The 20696-nt window shown below is 42.3% G+C and overlaps 1 protein-coding gene across 2 annotated transcripts in view; it reads right to left on the bottom strand.

Annotated features, from left to right (window-relative positions):
* The window catches only part of clstn2 (calsyntenin 2), a 181376-nt gene that overhangs the window by 23937 nt on the left and 136743 nt on the right, over window positions 1–20696 (bottom strand). For both annotated transcript variants that reach the window (XR_004101820.2, XM_031281046.2), the window contains exon 10: window positions 5893–6055. Coding sequence is in view for 1 of the 2 variants with exons in the window: in XM_031281046.2 (XP_031136906.1) it covers window positions 5893–6055 (163 nt within the window). In the remaining variant the exon portion in view is untranslated. The remainder of the gene's footprint in view (window positions 1–5892; window positions 6056–20696) is intronic.

Here is a 20696-nt window from a genome sequence, read left to right on the forward strand (position 1 = left end):
CCACGGCTGCTTCCATACAGATTGAGTCAGTGTTACTGAGGATATCTGTATGGGGGATTCGATCTTCCCAGGACAAGCTGAGGATCTTTTATAGACAGCGGATATGAAAGGCCTCTAGGTTGGTGATGTGTTGGCGGTATGGGGTCCAAGACTCTGCCCCATAAAGCAGAGTGGAGAGACATACTGCATTGTAAACAGCCACCTTGGTGCTGATCTTCAGGTTACGGTTTTCAAAAACCCTGCTGCGTAGGCGTCCAAAAGATGATGAGGCTTTATTTATCCGGGTGTGTATTTCTGTGTCAAGGGAGCAGCATGAGGACAGAGTGGAGCCGAGGTAGGTGAAGTGGTCCACTGTTTTAAGTGGAACACCATTTATGTGAAAACTGGGTGGTGTAGGGGCGGGGGTGGGACATGACCTCGGTTTTTGAAATGTTGACCTGTAGGCCAAAGGATTGGTACAGACTGGATATTGTGTTAAGGGCGTGCTGCATAGAGTCTGGACTGTGAGCTAAGACGGCACAGTCATCAGCATACTGAAGCTCACAGATTTGGCGGGTCTTTGTCTTGGCCTGGAGCCGACGGATGTTGAAAAGGCTTCCGTCAAGTCTGTATTCCACATGGACACCGTCTTCATGTCCCATGACACGTGGAAGAGGCAGGTGATGGCAGAGAGGAGGATGTTAAAGAGCACTGGAGCCAAGACACAGCCTTGCTTCACCCCAACGTTTACCTTGAAAAACTGACTGGAGTTCTCCCATGATTACTCTGGCTTGCATCCCGTCATGCAGCTGCTGTAGGATGTGGAGAAACTTGGGTGGTACCCCAAGTTTGGAGAGGTGTTTCCAGAGCAGCTCACGGCTGATGGTGTCAAAAGCTTTGCTGAGGTCGATGAAGGCTACGTAAAGGTCTTTGTGATGTTCTCGGCTCTTCTCCTGCAGCTGCCTCAAGACAAAAACCATGTCTGTCGTGGATCTGGTCTTCCAGAAGCCACACTGTGTTTCCGGAAGCACAGCTTCCAAGATGTGCTCAACCAGTCTGCTGAGCATGATCTTGGCCAGGACTTTCCCTGCGACGGAGAGGAGAGATATCCCACGGCTGTTGCCGCAGACTGCTGTCTCCTTTCTGTTTGTAGATGACCACGATGTTAGCATCCTTCCAGTCCTGTGGGAGGGTCCCATGTTCCCAGATGTTTTGGATCAGGAGGTGCAGGCGACACGTGATGGTGTATCCTCCGTGTTTGAAGACCTCTGCAGGGATTCCATCGGGTCCGGTGCTTTTGTTGTTCTTCATCCCAGCAATAGCTTGCCGGAGTTCTGAGTAAAGTGGTGGGGTGTCAAAGTGCGTGATTGGTGCCAGGTCTGGGAGATTATCCAGAATATGTGGGTCGACAGGGTTGGTGTGGTTGAAGAGACTCTCAAAATGATTTGCCCAACGGGCAAGAATCTCGTGGCGGGTCTTGAAGAGCATGGACCCATCAGCTGATCGTACTGGGGCAGTGGCCCGCTTCCTGGGGCCGTACAATGCTTTTATGGCATCGTAAAAGCCTTGAGTGTTATTGCAGTCTGCCAGGTTCTGGATTTCTTGCGCCTTTTGAACCCACCAGGTGTCCTCCATAATCCGGAGGGCTCGCTGGGTTTCTGTTCTTGCAGCAGTAAAGGTGGTTTTAAGGGTGGGAGATCCAGGGCAGGACAGGAGAGCTTTGTGGGCCGCATGCTTGGTCTTTAGGAGTAATTGTATCTCAGCTGAATTGCAGTCAAACCAGTCCTGGTGACGTTTCCTTGATTGGCCAAGCGCCTCTGAGGCTGCACTATGAATAGCCTGGCGCAGAGCTGGCCAGTCGGTTGTTTCCTCCGGGAGCTTGGTAAGGTTTTCAGCAAGGAGCCGTCGCAGGTTGTCTTTGGTGGTGAGGCAATTCAGTGCTATACAGTTGAGTTTTTTGTTTGGAGTGGTCCTCGGGCCACGGGGTTGAATGCTCATAAGTAGTTTGGATCTGACCATGAGGTGGTCAGTCCAGCACTCAGCTCCGCGCATAACACGGGTGGTGAGGACGTCTTGTCTGTCCTTTTGACGGACAATCACGTAGTCAAGGAGGTGCCAGTGTTTTGAGCGGGGGTGTTGCCAGGTGGTCTTAAACCTGTTCTTCATCTGGAAGATGGTGTTAGTGATGACCAGCTGGTGCTCTGCACAGAGGGAGAGGAGCCTGAGCCCGTTGTGGTTCATTTTCCCCACACCATGCTGGACATGACTTTACTCCATACCAGGTGCTCCGTGCCCACTCTAGCATTGAAATCTCCCATGAGTATGAGCCTGTCCGTAACCGGGGTTTTCTGTAGGATGGCGTCAAGAGCTCTGTAGAAATCCTCTTTGATGTTAAGCTCGGCATTAAGAGTTGGAGCGTATGCACTGATGAGAGTGGCGAAGCGTCCCTTAGCCAGGGGGATGCGCCATGTCATCAGTCTTTCATTGATGCCGATGGGGGATTCCGGAATGCGCTGCAGCAGTTTAGACTTCACAGCAAAGCCAACTCCATGGTTACGGCGAGTGCCTTCGGGGACCCCCTTCCAGAAGAAGGTGTACCCAGCACCAACCTCTGTTAGGGAGTCCTCCCCATGTAGTCTGGTCTCGCTGAGAGCTGCTATGTCGATGTTGTATCTTGCGAGCTCCAGGGCCACCAGTGCTGTCCTACGGTGGGGCCTGTCAGGAGTTACGGCCAAGTCCAGCAGTGTGCGAACATTCCACGAAGCGATGCTTAGCTTATTTTTTACTTTAATTTTTCGACCGCAAAGGGGAGATGCTCCGACGGTTGCGGCTTTCCGTCCGGAGTGTGGGGAGCAGACAATTTTTGGACCAACTTTTCCAGGTCTTTCCCCATCACAGGGGTGAGCAGTGTGGGGCTGCTCAGTCACAATGGAAGCTGCCGAAAGGACGCGCTGCTCCATCCCGCAGTCCTAGCGACCATCACTCCATTGCCGCCTGTGTGCATGGTTTGGTTAGGCACTCCCAGCCACATCCTTGGCCTGTGCCCACCACCATTCCACATCGCCACAGGACTTGTGAGGGGGGGAGGGAGGGGGGGGAGCAAGGAGCTTGCGCGGAGGTAATGATTAAGGTGAGGGTGTGGGTGCGCAGACCACACTCCCACCATGTCCTTGGCAGGTCTGGGTCAGGATCCAGTGGCATGGAAACCAAGACGACTGGAGACCAGCCTTCATCCGCCTTCTCAGCCGTTGTGATGCTCCACTTAAGTCAGCCATCATCCTCCGCCTGTTCCGCCGTTGAGGTCTTGCGTCTTTTTTTCAGGGTGTGCTCCCTTAGCCTTTGCCTCTATAGGCTACCCCACAAGGCAGTGGGACTATTTGCCCATAGTTGGGGCAGTGGTTGGCGGGTGCCAGGGCGTGTCCACTGCTTGGTGGGCCTGCACACCGCGCCTCTGGGGCCCACTGCTGCTCCGAGATCCCCTACAGTTCAGCCTGGGTCCGCTAGGGCCCAGTTACCGAGTGTGGCCGCGAGGAGGCACTGTAGGAGTCTTGGCAGTGGAGAGGCTGTGTACCGACAGGAAGAGACTTATGCACTCGGCTCCTCTTTTTGCCCTTGCACAAGGGCTAGTCGGTGGCAGTAGCTGTAAGCAGAATGTAGCAAGCACAAGCAGCATGCAATAACTACTAAACTGCTAAACTACAGGCACTACTATCCCAGTACTACTGCACTGACGCATCACACACGCCCTGTGACAAACACACACACACACACACACACACACACGTGTCAAGGGAGATATATATGATTATTTTTTACTGAATTTGTGTGTTTTAATATATATAGGTTTTCAAGGCTCTTCAAGGCTCTGACTTGTCATACACAGGTGTACAAAATAACAACAAACGCTGCTGCATTTCATTAAGATGTTCCAGCTCCTTGGCTCTTGTATTGTACGTGGCATGCTAGCTTAATGGAACAGAGCCATAATTAATATTACAATAATGTGCTTCTCCTGCTTTGACAAGTCAAAATGAAAAAGCTCTAGTGGATTACTGTTAATGTGAAAACAAATACTGTGTGTGCTTGTAGTAGTCTACAATAGTAATTAAATGTGACTTTTCAATATTCACTGTGTGCTAAAATACTAGCATAGTGTCCTTAAACTTTAGCTGCCAATTATTTGAAACTTACTGTTAATATATTTTGTCTGATGCCCTTCGATATCAACATACCTCAGGCTCTTGATGTGCTTCGTTAGTGAAGTATTTTTATACTGTAAGGTAGGGGTTGCTTTGACTTTTCACACCCACTCTCCTGTTGCACATGAAATGGGATAGCAAACACACATTTCCCATGCTTGTTTCTACAGAAAACTGCTTAAAAAAAACCTCAACAACCAAACTATTCTCTTGTTAACCTTGTATGGCGACACATCTTTTTTCTTTCAGGGCAGTGAAAATACAGTCTGAATGCCTTTCATTCCACATGTCTCATCATTATGTTGTTGATTGTGGGGAAAAGGGGATGAAGAAATGAGAGACTCTGAAAGGCAATCTTGCTCGCTAATGGCCTGCAAAGTTATCAGTTGCGGCTTAGTGAAGCTTAAAGCGGCTTCATTGGGATGTAATAGCTGGAAAAGTTGTCCTCCATTCACTCTAGCTAATCCTTCCTTCAGGGCTTTCTCTCACAATCAGGAGATACGTGGAAAGAGGCAGAACGAGAGGCCTGTATGAAGAAAGGAAGAAAATGATGACGACCAAAAGAAAATTGCAATCAGGCACAGGATGAAGAGAAATTTAAACGGCAACCAAAATGCCATCAGGATAGAAGCTTTGGATGATGCTGCTCAGTGTTATGAGCGTGATTTAGGCAAGCGGCAGAGCGGATCACTGCTGTCTCATTCTGGCCTCCTGTAAAGCAGTTTTGTATAATTATTCAAGTCATAAACATGGCAGCGGGGTTGGTCTTATTCATTCCAATGTGATCACTGCTTGCACTCTTTCCCTGCCGCTGGAACTGACACGCAGAATTTCCTGTTTGATACCCGCTCCGCTCGTGCCTCTCCATTTCAAAGAAGAAATACTTGCAGCCCCGGGGCATAAATCTTAATCTTTATTTATCTTAACAGAACCCTCTCTCGCTCTCTCTCTCTCTCCATTTTCAACATCTTTTGGCTGTTGTGGCTCTTTGTTCATGCTGTTTCTCTATGTTATATTCCAATACACATTGTGCATTTGTGTCCACAAATTTAAGTTATGTTGTAAAATTCCATATAATTTTATATATACACAAAACTGCCAAAAGAAAAAGAAAAAAACACCTAAACACAAATAATGGGAGCAAATTAGGCCCTAGATTAAAAAAAAACTAAGTGTCTTTAAAAGCCACCACAATAGCTTCAAATGCTCTCTGGCATAGATTCTGGAACATTCTTCCAAAAGACTTTCCCTCATTTGATTTTTTTTTTTATTTCTATGTTTTACCCCTTTGTTTATTTGGTTTCACAACAAGCATTTACAGTGCAATACTACAGCAGTTATAACGATCAATATGCAGTCATAAAACCAATTATGTAACAGAACAACTGACGATATATAAATTAATCGATAAAGACGATGTTTTTCCTGTACTGGTGTGGCTCCATTTTGTAAAAATATAGGCCTATAAATAACTAATTTCTTAATTTTATGTGGAGGATAGAAACACCAAAACGCAAGCTGAAAAGACGGCTGCATATAAAGCAACTGTCAGATTATATAGTATAGCTATAAACAATCCAAACAACACAATTTAATAGCATTTGTGTTCCATTCCTGCCTGATTTCAGCTTCTTTAATGCCTTTGACACTGTGTATATGGATAGAGACGTACAACGCACAACACACACACACACACACACACACACACACCCACCTTGCCAGCAGGCGCCCACAGTCAGCTGCGTATCAATCTTTGCGGTGTGGATCGGCCAGTCATCCGTCACCAGGTAGGGTTCATAGGTCACACCATCGACAAATAGGGTCACTGCAGGAAACTCCACGTTGATCACATAATAGTGCCATTCCTTGTCACAGATCTGTAAAGGCGAGAGAGAGGTTTTGAAGTTATTGAGCTACAGCACTTTCTGCTGTGTCCACTTCATGCATTCAAATTAGAAAATATTCCTCGTTATCTTGTACACAAAAATAGGGCAGCTTTAAAAATACATTACTCTGGCAACCACATCTCTTTTTGGTTTTTTTTTATTTAGGTTAGGAGCATTTTTCCGTGGAGGATTATGTTTATAGGGAGGCTGTTATGAAGATGATGTTTACTTCATGCAGCTGAAACCGAAGGCGCATCCTTGAGCGCTCCCCCGGCTTTCTACCTTTAATGAAAGAAAAGCAAGGAATTCCTCTCCTCTTCCCTGAATCATTTGCTCCCTGTCGTCAGATAGCTAATGAGGTTTCTGTCTAATGAGCTGTTTATTAAAAGGCGCGCGGCGAGTGACAAACACAGCTGTGGAGGATCCGAGTGCCACGTAACTTTTATTAGCCATCACAAGCATTCTTTCATTATTTAGAGAACCTGTAAGGACACATCCTGTTCTCATTCTTTCTGCCTGCCTCTCTACCCACAACAAACAAACAAACTTTCTCTACCTGGGCCACAAGATGTATCTGCTACTTTGCTTTAGGGCTACAGCTAAGAAATGTTTATTCATTAAAGTGCCCATATTATGAAAAAATCACTTTTTCTGGGATTTGGGGTGTTATTTTGTGTCTCTGGTGCTTCCACACGCATACAAACATCAAACAAACAAAAAAACATCCATGCTGTTTTGAGTGAGATACGGGTTTCTGAATGTTTTGCCTTCAGTCTCCGGGTGAGCTGTTGAAAATCGGCAGGGCTTTCTACGTCACTAGCCGAAACGAGGTGGCTAACCGTAGCATGCTAACGCTAGCCTGTTAGCTCGTTCTAAATGGCAAAACGCTACAAAAGAACTACTTACATGTCCCTATTCTGCATGTATTCCATGTCACTGCCCGATGTGAGTCGAGTGCAGATGTGAGTCGCGCATGCTCAGATTTAAACTGTTTACGGCATAACGTGTCATACTGAAATTTGTGAAATCTATAAAATAATAAACGTTTCTCTTTACATACAATAACAGAAGATGGTAATCATTTCAAAAACGTTGTAGCTATCTATGACTGTTTGATTGCTAACGTTAGCTCAAAACGCCATTAAGTGACAGCCTTTATTGTGTTTGATTGCTAACTTGTAGCCAGCAGCAGCAGTCATTTCAAAAATGTTTTAGCTATCTATGATTGTTTGATTGCTAACGTTAGCTCATAGACTGTGCGTTAGCTCAAAAAGCCGTTAGCATCTCGTAGGCTACTTGTTGCATGCGCGACTCACTTGTTGCATGTTGCATGCGCGACTCACATCGGGCAGTGACATTCCACACAAAGTTGGAAGTGTGCCCTCGTTTAGAAGAAGTCTCCCGGCTAATCCTGCCTTGTACTAATGAAGTTGTAGAAACAAACTAGCTAGCTAGATGATGTGATCTTACCTAGCTACTGCACATGTGCGACTGCCAACAAAGATGTTACAGCAGTGAGAGGTCTCACTCTGTAGTTAAAACAGAGACCTGAACACAGGGTGAAAAGAGGAGCTGCAGCAATGTGCAGTACAACAAAAATATGGTGTTTTTTGAAAATTAAACCATGTAAACCTATTATGATACAATCTCAAATTACAAGTATGAACCTGAAAATGAGCATAATATGGCCACTTTAACCTGCAGATTACTTCCTTAATTATTCAATTAATTTTCAAATCATCAATATCAAATGTCAGAAAGTGAAAGATTCACATTATAATTTTCCAGAGCCTATGTCAACACATTTGTTTTTGCAAATTGCCACATCTGAGAAGCTGGAATCAGTGACATTTTGGCAATTCTGCTTGAAAAATGACTGAAACAATTAAATAATGATCAAATATAGTTGAGGATTAATTTTCTGTTAATTGACTAATTGTTTTAGCTATATTTTTTTTACTGTGAAGCAGACTTGAGCAATAACTTTTGTGTGGGTTAGAATTCAAGCCAATTAAGTCCAGTGGCTGTTAAAAAAAAAACAAGAATAATGAAACTGTGGTTCTGTGATTTGCAGAGGGTTAGGGCTAACCCTAGCGTTACTGCGTTCTAGCTCTAGCTCCATAGGTTACTCCAAGCTTCTTCCCTTGTGAACACCTCCGCTCTTCACTCTTCTCACACCACGCTTCCATCTGCACACTGCTGTTTACCTTTTCCTGCTACAACTGAAATCCCACGGGACTTCAGCGCAAGACTACAGCTAGCCTTCTGTAACGCTGTTACTTTACAAGAACCAGGCATCATTTGTCCCGTTTCCATGTAGTTACATAGTCACTGATATGATCATAACCACTACAGTGCTCAATTACATATTTTTGAGGGGGAAATAAACTTTTTTCGCCGCAAAAATTTCGCCGCGAAAGCATGAACTGTCCTTTGGAGGACATCCACCAGACCAGCGGGCGCCCGTGGATTGTTGTCAGCCGCGGCAGGTGAGGAAGGCGGGGAGGAATTAGAAGGATGCCGGTCGGCCCTGCTAGCCTGGCTAAGGCAACTAACACACAGTTCGCCACTGCAGAGACTACTATTCACTAACGCCAGATGGATCGCACACAAAATGGATATATATGCTACAAATACACAGGGAACTGCTGCGTGATGATTATTACCGAAGCCTGGCTGAACACTCACTCATCCCAGACGGCAGCTAGCAGCTAACAGGGTAGGTGAATTTAAACAATGTCTGAGTTGAAAACGCATCTTGTTGTCGTGTAAGGGCCCTGTTCATGTTGCACAGACATTTTAATTGCATTTTGTGTCTGTTAAGAGGCACAAAGGCACTCTTTATGATATGCCCCCAAAACTGCCGTTCTAGCTAAGTGGGAGCTCTCGGCATTAGCTGCAGCAGCTCCAGTTAGCTAGCACCGATTTGGCTCGTTTTTTTTGCTATCGACAGTACTCACATACTTATAGCGATCAGGATTAACGTAAAAATTGCCCGGAGTTCTCCTTTAAGTTACCTCTCTTTCTGAAATGGGCTAGAGTTACCCCTCTTTCTGAGGTTTAAATAACCTCCTTTTCTGAAACAGAAAACCCAGAGTTTCCCTCATCTAAGGGTTAACAAACTCAGAGTTTTCACTAAACCTGCTTTCTGAAACGGGCCTCTGGTTGTGTAAGGGTTGAAAACAATGTGCATTGACATTATAGCACTTCATCCATAGATTTTGGCTCATCTGTTCGCATTCTCAGACACGTCTGTATTTTTAAGTGCCTAGTCGGATATGCTTTACATTTGCAATTATGACATTGAAATAATTTGACAAGTCTGTAAATAGCTACAGGCAATAAACTGGTAATTACGGTAAGTGGGATATGACATGATTGTAGCATTTGCCTTGTGGTTGACAATGTAATAAAAAATAAATTCCACCCCCACTGTCTAAAAAATAATAATGGGGGAATATACAAAAAAAAAGTAATTAATACATAAAGCAGATTAAAATCCATCACCACCTTGTGCGAAGATGAGTAAATAATAAAATGATTATTGGCAATTTCCCAGGGTGCTGCGAAGATGCATGTCATATTATGTTTTAAAGATTATTTTTTTTGGGCAATTTAGGCCTTTATTTTTTAATAGGACAGCTGAAGACATGAAAGGGGAAAGAGGGGGAATGACATGCAGCAAAAGGCCGCAGGTCAGAGTCGAACCTGCGGCTGCTGCGTCGAGGAGTAATCCTCTATATATGGGCGCACGCTCTACCAGGTGAGCTACCCAGCCGGCCCCATATTATGTTTTAGATGTTATATGCTGTGAAAGGGCTTAATAGAAATGTCCTGCTTTCAGTTATTTGACCAGCCCAAAGGATGAATGACACATACAACACTGCATGGGGTCCTGAAATCAACAGCACATCTGTGTCAGAGTGCCTGTTATCTGAATCACAGATATTTTCAACCTACAGTAAACAACCTAAACTGCAAGTGTACTTCCTTTTAAAGTGATATTTACAGTTTCAAAAACGTTGGCAACTTGGTGAAGTCTTAAAGGATTCCTCACATTATTGTTTCTCCTCTTATGGCCAATGCATCTGTTTTTCTGTAATCAGTCTTGTGTGAAGGATTTGGTTGAATAAACAGAAAACATCAATCTATTTGCACTGAAGTGGAGAATTTCTGCTAATTTGAGATGCACAGAGAGAAACCGAAGGAAAGGACAAAACAGATTTTCATTTTGTTAAATTTATTTCTATGGCTCAGTGGCCACACACGCATGCACGCACGCACGCAGTATATTCAAGCTGTGATATAAACTAAAGGGGTTGAGACCTTTGTTAGAGCAACCAGGAATCTCCAGGGATGTTCAATTTAGAAAGTAGAGTCTCACACTTTACGAGTGTGAAGGGACAGAAATTTCCAGAGGATATCCGAGGCTCCCCTTCCACCAAACAGTATCACATCTCTCAGCAGATACAGGGATAATATGCTTAGTTACTATGCTTTTTATGGATTGCTTCCTTATACGGCCACAGGTAGATCTGAACCTCACCATTCAAGGCTTAGATTCATCTGGTTTTGGGTCAACCTACAGTTTGAATAGTTAGAATATTAAGAGCAGAATAAATAAACCTATGTAAAGATGATGAAGGTATTACTTGCTCCGTTTTTCAGACTGCTGTACTGCATGCATATTGAGATATCCCATGATTTCAAGCATGCATTATTAACAATGACAGTATGTTTTAGTTTCATCAGCTCACATTCTGGATTTGTATGTGTACTGGACTAGACAGGCAGAATGAATTTGCCACTTTCATTTAGCCGCTGGCTGGCTGACTGCCTGCGGAGGTCTCTGAAAAAGATAAACGCTGAAAAGTAGAATTACAAGAGGCATGTGATCGTTTTGAACTTGCTGGACTTTGACATTAGTTACAGCTTTCTTGGTTACACTTGATGTTTTTCCTGCTATCTTTTTGGGCTCCAATAATGCTGCCAGAGCTAAAAAATAAATCTGATAGAAATTCATACCATCATGTGTGAAACAAGACTACATTTACATCCATGCTAGCAGCTTTGTGAGGCTGTACTTACCATAGAGCTAAATGCTAACACTAGCATGCTAACATTTATCAATTACATGTGATGTTTAGCAGATATGTTTACCATATTCATCATCTCAGTTTAGCATGTTACAATGCTAACATTTGCTGATAAACACACAGTACAGCTGAGGCTGATGGGAATGTTATTACAATTTTGACTTGATGATGGCGCTAGAGAAGAAGTCAGTAGATCACCAAAGTTATAACAATTCATCCTGAGGAGGACATGCATTTTGTATATTAGGTTCCATGGAACTCCATTATTGTCGAGACATTTCAATCTTAACCAAAAATCTGCGGATTGTTATAATCATTAGGATTCATCCTCTGCGGAGCATGAATGCCTGTAACAAATTTTCTGGCAATCCATCCAATAGTTGTTTAGATATTTTGTGGTGGACCAACCGCTGGACAGACAAGACCGACAGAACGACACTGCTATCCATAGAGCGGCGCAGCTAGCATGGCGGAAAAAAAAAATATATATAAGTAGTTCTCCACTGCAACAGTGTAACAAGACAATGAATGCCAAAACACTGTAATAAGCCAGTCCCCGAGCAGGTTGCAGACCTGCTTAGCATGAACACAATCACCAGAGGAGTCCTGCAACAGAGTGAGAGAAACAGCAGCCGAGGCAGAGAGACACTAGTCATGTTTCCATCAACGTATTTTTATGCGCATTTTGAAGTGTTGCATTAGAAAACGTTGATGGAAACTGCAAAATTCGAAAAAAACTCCCTCAAATTCGCAAAAAGGTTTTTACGCTCGCTTGAGGTGGTTTTTGCCTTTTCCGAAAAAGAGTTAATGCGCCGAATAAGTTGTGACGTAGCGAACATGTAACTCACATGACTATACAGTATATAGGCTTAGTCTCGCATTGCCAGACCTTCCTCCACAGCGCTGCAGACGAAGGTCTAGCTAGTCCACACAGCATTCTGGGATGGGAGAAAAATGTGCTCTGGTTTATTGACATTTCTTTAAACCAGCGCCGGACGAAGCCACGGTGCCTCTGCAAAATAGCCCCTGGTAGGAACTTGTTTTGGAGGAATGTGTGTACGTTCAAAAGTTGTTTTAGTCGTGCAACAGAAAACTCAGATTGGACAGATAGTCTAGCTAGGATTTACCCTGCAGAGATCTGAGGAGCAGTTAACTATAGTCTTCATAAATCCACCGGAGTTTAAAACTCCAACACAAAGAAAGCGGAAGGTAACGGACATCCGGCTGAAATGAGGGACATCCGGCGGAACCTCCGGTGGCACCTGAACAATCCCGTCGTTGATATAGACTATGCCCCTGCTAATGTAGATGCATTTTAAAATACATTTCTTCATTTTATTTTGGACTTCCATGCAACTAGAGATGGCCCGATACCATTTTTTGCTTCCCGATACGGATTCTGTTCTGTTCTATTCCAGTTTGACAGTCAGTTATAACGGAAAAAGAACATAAATAAACTACTTTAACGTAGATTTTCTTTAGGGCTTTATTACATGGTATCGGATCGGTGCATAAACTCCAGTACTTCCCGATACCAGCGTTTTAGGCCGTATCGAAACATCTCTATATGCAACACCAAAAAACAGAATATTTAAATTATTTTCCATGTGGATAGTGATCATTTTTGCTCTCCCACTTCTAAAATTAACTATTTCTACCTTTTTGATGGATTAAACCACTTTTGTTGTAGAAAATGTCAACAATATTTCCTCCATGAAAACTTGTTATATTTCTTCGTTTTTTCACTCAGAATGCTACAGTGTAGTGCAGATTTGTGCACTAATCGAGCAGAAGTTCAGATAATACAGCCTCCCTGGGGCTGGATCACTGAATTTAGTCAAAGATTAAAAACCTCAATTGAACAAGCCAAGGACAGCAAAAACAGAAGATGCAGGGAAACATACCAGAAATTAGACATAAATGCTGGATCTTAAAATATTATAACTTGCACAGAATAAGTGCTTTATAAGTATGACCTTTTTCCAACACACTCACACATGTGAGTGTGTTGGATTTTTATATAGACCCCCTTTTGTTTTTTTACAGCAGATATTTTTGGCTCGTCATATCAGGAAAAGCAAAGGTGTAATTGATGACATTAAAAAGACAGCATTCCAATAAGATATTTCCAGATTTCTGGTATGGTGCATGCTTGCTTTCTGGGACACTTAATGGACCTAAGCCCAATGGAAATTGTTTCACCTGAGCTTTTCCTACTATGACAAGTCTACTGTCAAAAAGGTGTATTATGGAAAGGAGATGGCCAGGAGAGGGGTTTTACTCATCCTACAACCATGGGCGTAAATCTGATCTAACAGTAGGGGGGACAATAAACAATTTTTGAAGGGAACACAAATAATACAGCCACAATTATACTCGTAGAGGACAATATTATTCAATATTAACCCTAATATCAGTTCACACACATAACGTTAGGCTTATCGCCGTGGTAACGTTAGTTGTAGTGGGTGCATTTCTACCCAACAAGCTATTAAACAAGCTAGTTAACGTTACATTATATTACACTAACATAGCAAACTTTTTGTCATGACTAATTCATTAATTACTCTGCATCATTTCTATTTCAGAAAAGAACAACTTCATCCGATGTTTAATGTGAATAAAATAGCCTTGAACTGCCTACTTACTTACTACATTCCTGTCACTACCCGATGTGACTGTGAGTGCAGATCCGATTCCTAACGTACAGCATGCAGTGGACCAAACCACCAGCGGGAGGGGGGACTAAAAATGTTTCTAAACTTAAAAAGCATTTTTTGGGGTTTGTATTGTTTAACTACTTACACAGATATTTTAAGTATACATCATTATGTTGTTTACAATACACAGCATTGTTTTAATGATATTTCTAGGGGGGGCAACCCTTAGATGGGGGGGTCCTGACCCCCCCGACCCCCCTGGGATTTACGCCCTTGCCTACAACTCCAAATGAGGGTACACAATTCCTTCTTTGTATCTTAGATATATTCAATTTGGAAAATGCTCTATCCCTCAGATATAAGACTAGACAATCTCCTTCAGGTTTATTCGCTAGGATAGATTACTTCCTTGTTTAGAACTGTGCTGGACAGGATCAATGACTGTACAATTGGTATCCAGACACTTTCTGATCATTCCTCTATTACTGTAACCATATCCTGTCCTCATAAAGATTCAGAGTACAGATGCTGCCTAAATCCTACCTTATGGAGCCAGATTCCCTTTGTTGAGTATATTGCCATGCAATGGCAGTGTTTTATTGCTGGGAATAAAAACACCAGAGATAAGCCTGTCTATCTTGCAGAAATCTGCCACGGTGTATTTACGAGATAAGAAAGAAGACCTTAAGAGCCAATTGGACCTGGAAAACACTAAACAGTCTCGAGGCTGAATTTAGGTTGTCACCCAAAGGATCTCTGGCAAACAATTACACTCTGCCTGCTCTGTGTTAAGGTGACTACACACCGAGCCGATAATCGTCCGGACAGTCTGGCGAGGTCAGTAACTCGAGTCTGTTCGGTGTGTTCCGTGCCGTCGTCCGTCCGAGGGGCCGTCGGCCTTCATTTTGGCCAATTTGACATGTATAATCGGCGGGGCGGGCACTGCCGGCAGTTGGACTCAAATGACCCATCTGATTGGTAGAGTGCTAACCCGGAAACGGGGAGCGGAATGAGCGTGACTAGAGTCTCTCAAAATCTGACGAAAATCTTTTAAATTGACCTTTGTTGATCTGAAATGAAGACAGATTCAGCAACTGCATGACCTATTTGTCGCTTAAAATGTTTTCAGAACCACATTTCGGTGAACTATTTTAGTACAATATGAGATCGTATTCTGAACAAGCCGCCATGACAGTCTGTCTTTGAATTTCCGGAGAAACCAGACCCACGTGACGCGTTCGTCCAATCAGCTGCCAGTTTTCATTTTTGGGTGACAATACAAATTAGCGCCGCCTGCTGTTATGGAGACTTATTACATCTCGTTGCTTTGGTGTGTTCCGAGGCACTTTTTTGACCAACTCGGGGATACTGATCAGTCCAACTGCCTTTTCTGCCAAGGGTCGGCCGTCTGGTCAGTGTGTCTGGGCCATTAGACAAACTACTAACAAGGAGAGCAGAGTCCCTTATCTTCTTTTGTGTGGAACATAGGTTATATGATTCAGATAATAAACAAGATTGGCTTATAGTGCATATTGCCAGAGAGAAAACCCAACACAACCCTTTATTCACCGTCAGCCATGGGGCATTTTGAATCTGCTGACATAAACAGAATAATGAGGACATTCTGCTGTTAGCTGGGAAGCCCTTTAGTAGGGCCAAGTTTATTTTGATGCATTAGTGAGGTTTGGGATGGGAGGATACAACCCAAACATAATGGTGTTCAGATCTGTTTTGTGACAGGCATGCCCAATCAGACCACTGATCTTGCTTTGGCATTAGAACCACGACTGTATTATACTTTTTTTTCTGATGTAAAGGGTATAATGATTATTATAACGATTTTGTAATCATTGGTGCATGAATATATCTTGGATGCTGACATTATTAGACATTATTATGTTGCTGTTCTCTCGTAACATACTGATTGCTTACTTTCTGTAAATTTAGCATTCACAAGATATTTTCAGGAAATCCGAAGCTTTGCCTTGAGGCTGCCACTACCCTCCTTTCCTCATCTGTCCTGTTCCATACACCCTTTGTCTGAACTACTTTCTTCTCTTTTTCCTCCTCCTGCTATCCCCACCTCCACCTCATCACGCCTTCCTACAGTTACTTGCACATCTCTTCTCTTTCCCTTGTCATCTCCTTTGTTCCTATTTACATTCCTCGCCTCTCCTCTGCTGCTGTTGTGCCACTGCAGTATTGATGCAAGCCTATTATGTGTCAGTGTGATGGTAGGGAATGACGAGGAGAGTGAAAGAAGAAAACAGTAAAGGAAAGAAAGTAAAAGAGCTTCGATATCATGCTCAACAGCATGTAAATAAAACACATCTTGTCATACAAAAGCAGCTTATTCCTGTTAGGCACAAACTTAACGTAAGAGGCCGTATACTGTCGTGCAGGCCAAGCAACACTCACAACTGTACGGAATAACGTCCCAAGGGAGGTTAGTTGAAAAGAAAATACATGTAGAAATTGCATCAAGGTTTAACTTTTAAGCTGGGTTCAGAGTATGTCGATAAAGGCAGGATATCTGCAAGATATAGTCTTTGGACTACTTGCATCTTACTACATAAATATCCTCAGAAAACACAAAACTGCTTTTACTACTGTTGTTTATCCCAATTCTAAGGTCTACTTTAAATGTATGTTTTGTTGCAGGATTTTTGAAATCTCCGTCTGTTTGAAATAAAAAGGAATTCTCACCAGTTATTTAAGTTTCACCTTTAAGGTGAAGGCGGGAGTTAGAGAATAGACATGCAGTGAGTCAGACTGTTAGAGGGGTCGAGATAGAGTGAGAGAAAACAGCAAATACAGAGATGGACGAAACAAGCTGTTAATACATTAGTACGCTGACGGGATGCTTATGTTACTCAGCAGGTCTGCATGTAATGGCATTAAGCCCCCTGCCTCTTACACACACAAACACATACTCTAGTCTCACACTGCAAAGACATATACATGTAGTGAGATGCAGCAGCTCTACACTGAGGTAACACAAAGTGCCCAAAGCAGACAAAGTACACCTGAGCTCTCAAATGAGGTCATTTGACAAATAGAAAGCACACACACACACCCACACGGAAGATGTATACGCTGGAGGCGATGCTCAATATCTTCTCTGTTGCTCTTTGTTTTGCTCTTACAGAAAAGTGAAAAATGTTTCATCACTGCCAGTTTGTGCTCTATTACGCTAAGTATGCTACATGCTGAGTCCTTGTAAGGGTGACTTGCAGAATTAGAGTGATTCATAGCAAACAACATCAATCTGGAAAAGTAAATAAACACAGCAATGCCAGAGAACACATGATGCGGACTGTAAGAAATTATGGATTTGTGTGAGTCTTTCATACAACAAAAAGTGCCACTGAAGATGTCTTTGAAAATGGCCATCTGATCTTTACAAGACTTGTGCGGTAAACAGACATGTCCCTCTTGCACTCTCATTCCATCGCTTCATTCTAAACATTATCAGCATTGATAAATTACAAATAACTTTAACTGAACTGAAACATTCATCAGTTAGTCTCTTGTGTTTGAGGTGGAACTAAATCACTCTGAATAGGCACTTCAATCTCTCCTGGTATCTACAGTACAACAAACAAGCACTCATACACTCACACACACGCCACTAACACCATCCAATTAATCTCCTCAGAAACAAAGGGAGGCTTCTAATCAACACAGGACAGAGAACAGGCCAAGCATGCAACAAGCATGGTAATAACAGGCAGATAAGGTAATTGTAGATGTTGTATGGACAAGCAATGAGGGTGATTTTGTACTTCTCCAACATTCAGTCACGACTTTCAAACTATATATAATATAAATATAAATGATAAATAATGGGGGCCTAATTGGTGAAATTGGAAAGTTTACGGTGATTTACAACACGTGATCCGCCATGTCAATAGCACAGTTGTCTTGGATTGTTGCAAAACAGCTGCCAACACAAATAAATCTTTGGCCTTTAACTAATCTTTTTCAAATCTCAGATCTGAGAAATCTGAGAAAAATATTGTGTATTCGTCTCAACTCTTGTTACAATAGATTTTTAACTACTCTATAAAGACCCTGCTGTGAGTAAATAATGGCTGTGTAAGGGTTTAAATCAATGCCACATCACACATGCTTGTTCTTTATCTTACTAATGTATGTGTGGCAAACTTAGAAAGCTGTTTAAACTTTAACTGTAGGAATAGTATCAAAAGGTGCAGACAGGGGAAAATGGCTTCTTCTTTATCAACTTTTCCCTCTGTCCTCTGCTTTGTGTGCCTTTGTTTGCATGTTTGACCGATTCCTACCATCTTGGGCTTACAGGACATTCAAAGAATGAATCCTGATTTGTATAGGACCTATTGACTGTGGGTGAATATCTTTTAAACAGCTGTACTGAACTGATAGGTTCATAAAACTCAAGGAGAGTAAATGAAAATAGGCATCCTATGTGTGTGTGTGTGTGTGTGTGTGTGTGTTCACATATACACTCCCATAAGTGAGCTCTTGTAGATGTGTGTGTGAAGGTTTCTGTCAGATGTGACATTCCTTGAGTGTGTTCGATCAACGTGGAAAATGGAAGCCTCTTTCTCTCACCCTCTCTGCCAACTTCCTTTCATCCCCCTCTTCCCCTCCCCTCTCGGGATGAGAATTGCAAAATCAATAGAGCTAAATGGACTGGCAGTGGAAGCCATTGAGTGTGCTTTCTAAGTGCTGGAGGAACAAGGACAGTAAGAAGCTGTGACACCCAACAGTCACCTCCTTTCTTCCCTTAATTCACTACACTCCTTTTTCAACAGTCTGTTACTCGGTGAGTTTGTCCTCATTATTAACCACAAGGCACTGTAGTAGCTCTTACCCATTACCTTTTGTTTAGTAGTAGTAGGAATACTGAACAGGAAAGTATTGATATGTAATTCAAATAGTTACTTGAATTACATATCAAGTTTATGTATAAAGTAAAGCAATAAAATCACAACCTTGATAAAATTAATTAAAAAATCAGCGGAAATAAGGCCATACTGTACATCACTGAGTTTAGATACCACACTTGCTTACTTTAATTTTTTAGGCCTCTCGAGCTTTATTTATTAAGGAAGTGTCATTGAGATCAAGATCTCTTTGACAAGAGGGACCTAAAAATGAATCGCATATAAAAATATTACATTGTATCATAATCACGCACTGTGTATCTGCAAAGCTGTTAAGCTTGTTGAGCTAATATATATATATATATATATGTGTATATATACACAAATACATATATATATTACCAAGTAAATAAAACTACTGCTTTGTAATTCTCTGAATTTTTTGAAGAAATTAAACTCAATAACATGAAAAAAAGGGTAAAAACATAGGTCAAGATGCACACATGCAAACAGAACTTAATAAACCCTTTTCACAGCTGACGCTGTCAGGTGTGGCAGAAATCCCTGACCCATTTGAGTGTCGGAATATTTAGTGGGAAATGTATCCGCTATACAGTGCCATCAACAATTCTATATACTGGAACAAAGGAAGTAGTCCATGGCACTACCAATCCCCCAATGCAATGCTCTTTATACAGTAGATGCAATGTCATGTGTCATGTAACACTACAGTACATCTGTGAGTGATGCTCACTATAGAGTAAACTACTGAGTGAATGAGTAAACAAGGGAGTTATTTCGCAGCATTTGACTTGTCATAGCAGGAAAAGCACAGGTGCAACTAACAACACTAACAATGGCTCTGTTCCATCAACTGTCACTGTAGCTTTGCAGGAACTGGAGCTGGGTCATCTGAATGGGATACGGCTACACCTGCACTTTTCCTGTTATAGCATGTCAAAAATGTCTGAAGAGAAAAAGCTTTACTGACTGTTTGCATCTACAAGTGTTAAACGTGATAGACCATTTAAAAGTAATTTTGTTCTTTTTGCTGATAAAAGCTAATAATGGATTTAAGAAGAATTTCAACGTATCTTATGAAATCCAATTGACAAACCACAACCATATCATTGGTTGTGGTTGACGGTCCTGAATTTAAAATAAAAGAATAGTTTAAAAGATGCATGTGCCTGCATTTTCACTTTATTTGTACAGTCCTCTGAACCTTCTGGCATCTTCAAAAAAAAAAAAAAAAAAAAATTAAAATATTATATTTGTAGAGGGCTGCAGCTGTTTTGAAACTGTGCTGACTTTTCTTTAACGTAAAATCCTGTGTGCTGCTGCAGGGCACACATCAGGTTTTTAGTGGAAAGTGGTTTCTTTCTATACTCACCATTTTGCACCGAGACTCAACAATAATAGAGGCCAAAATCTACACAAAAAAGGAGGCAGAGACACCTGTTTCTCCTTTGGCAGTAGCCTGTTGTCAATAATGCAATCCAGCTACAAGACATGTTTTCACAAAAATAATTCTTCAAACCAGTTTCCCTAATGTACTGCTCTTTCAACCTGCATGTAAAACCAATATAGTGGTTCGGTGCACAACATGTTCAAATATGCAGGAAGTCACTACCATAAAAAAGCATATTAGGCAAAGGTGATGAGTACACCAAACTGCACTTTACTGTACATCACAGATTGAGTAGGTCTTTCCTTCATTCTGCCCCATTGTGCTCCTATGATGAGGATTCTCTCATTAACCTCCAGTATTTTAGACCAGTTTCTATTTATGTTTAATGAGAGTCTGCAGTGATTTGTACTGGCAAGTAACTCATCACATATTCTCTTTGACGGGACTACAGTACATGCTTTCTCCATGTGGTCCTTCTCAAGATCTAGCTCAAGGAGCAAATAGGAACCGTGTGTGTGTGTGTGTGTGTGTGTGTGTGTGTGTGTGTGTGTGTGAGAGTGCGTGCGTGCGTGCGTGCGTGCGTGTGTGTGTGGGAGA

The sequence above is a fragment of the Sander lucioperca genome, chromosome 9, assembly GCF_008315115.2.
Source record: "Sander lucioperca isolate FBNREF2018 chromosome 9, SLUC_FBN_1.2, whole genome shotgun sequence".
Classification (NCBI taxonomy): Eukaryota; Metazoa; Chordata; class Actinopteri; order Perciformes; family Percidae; genus Sander; species Sander lucioperca.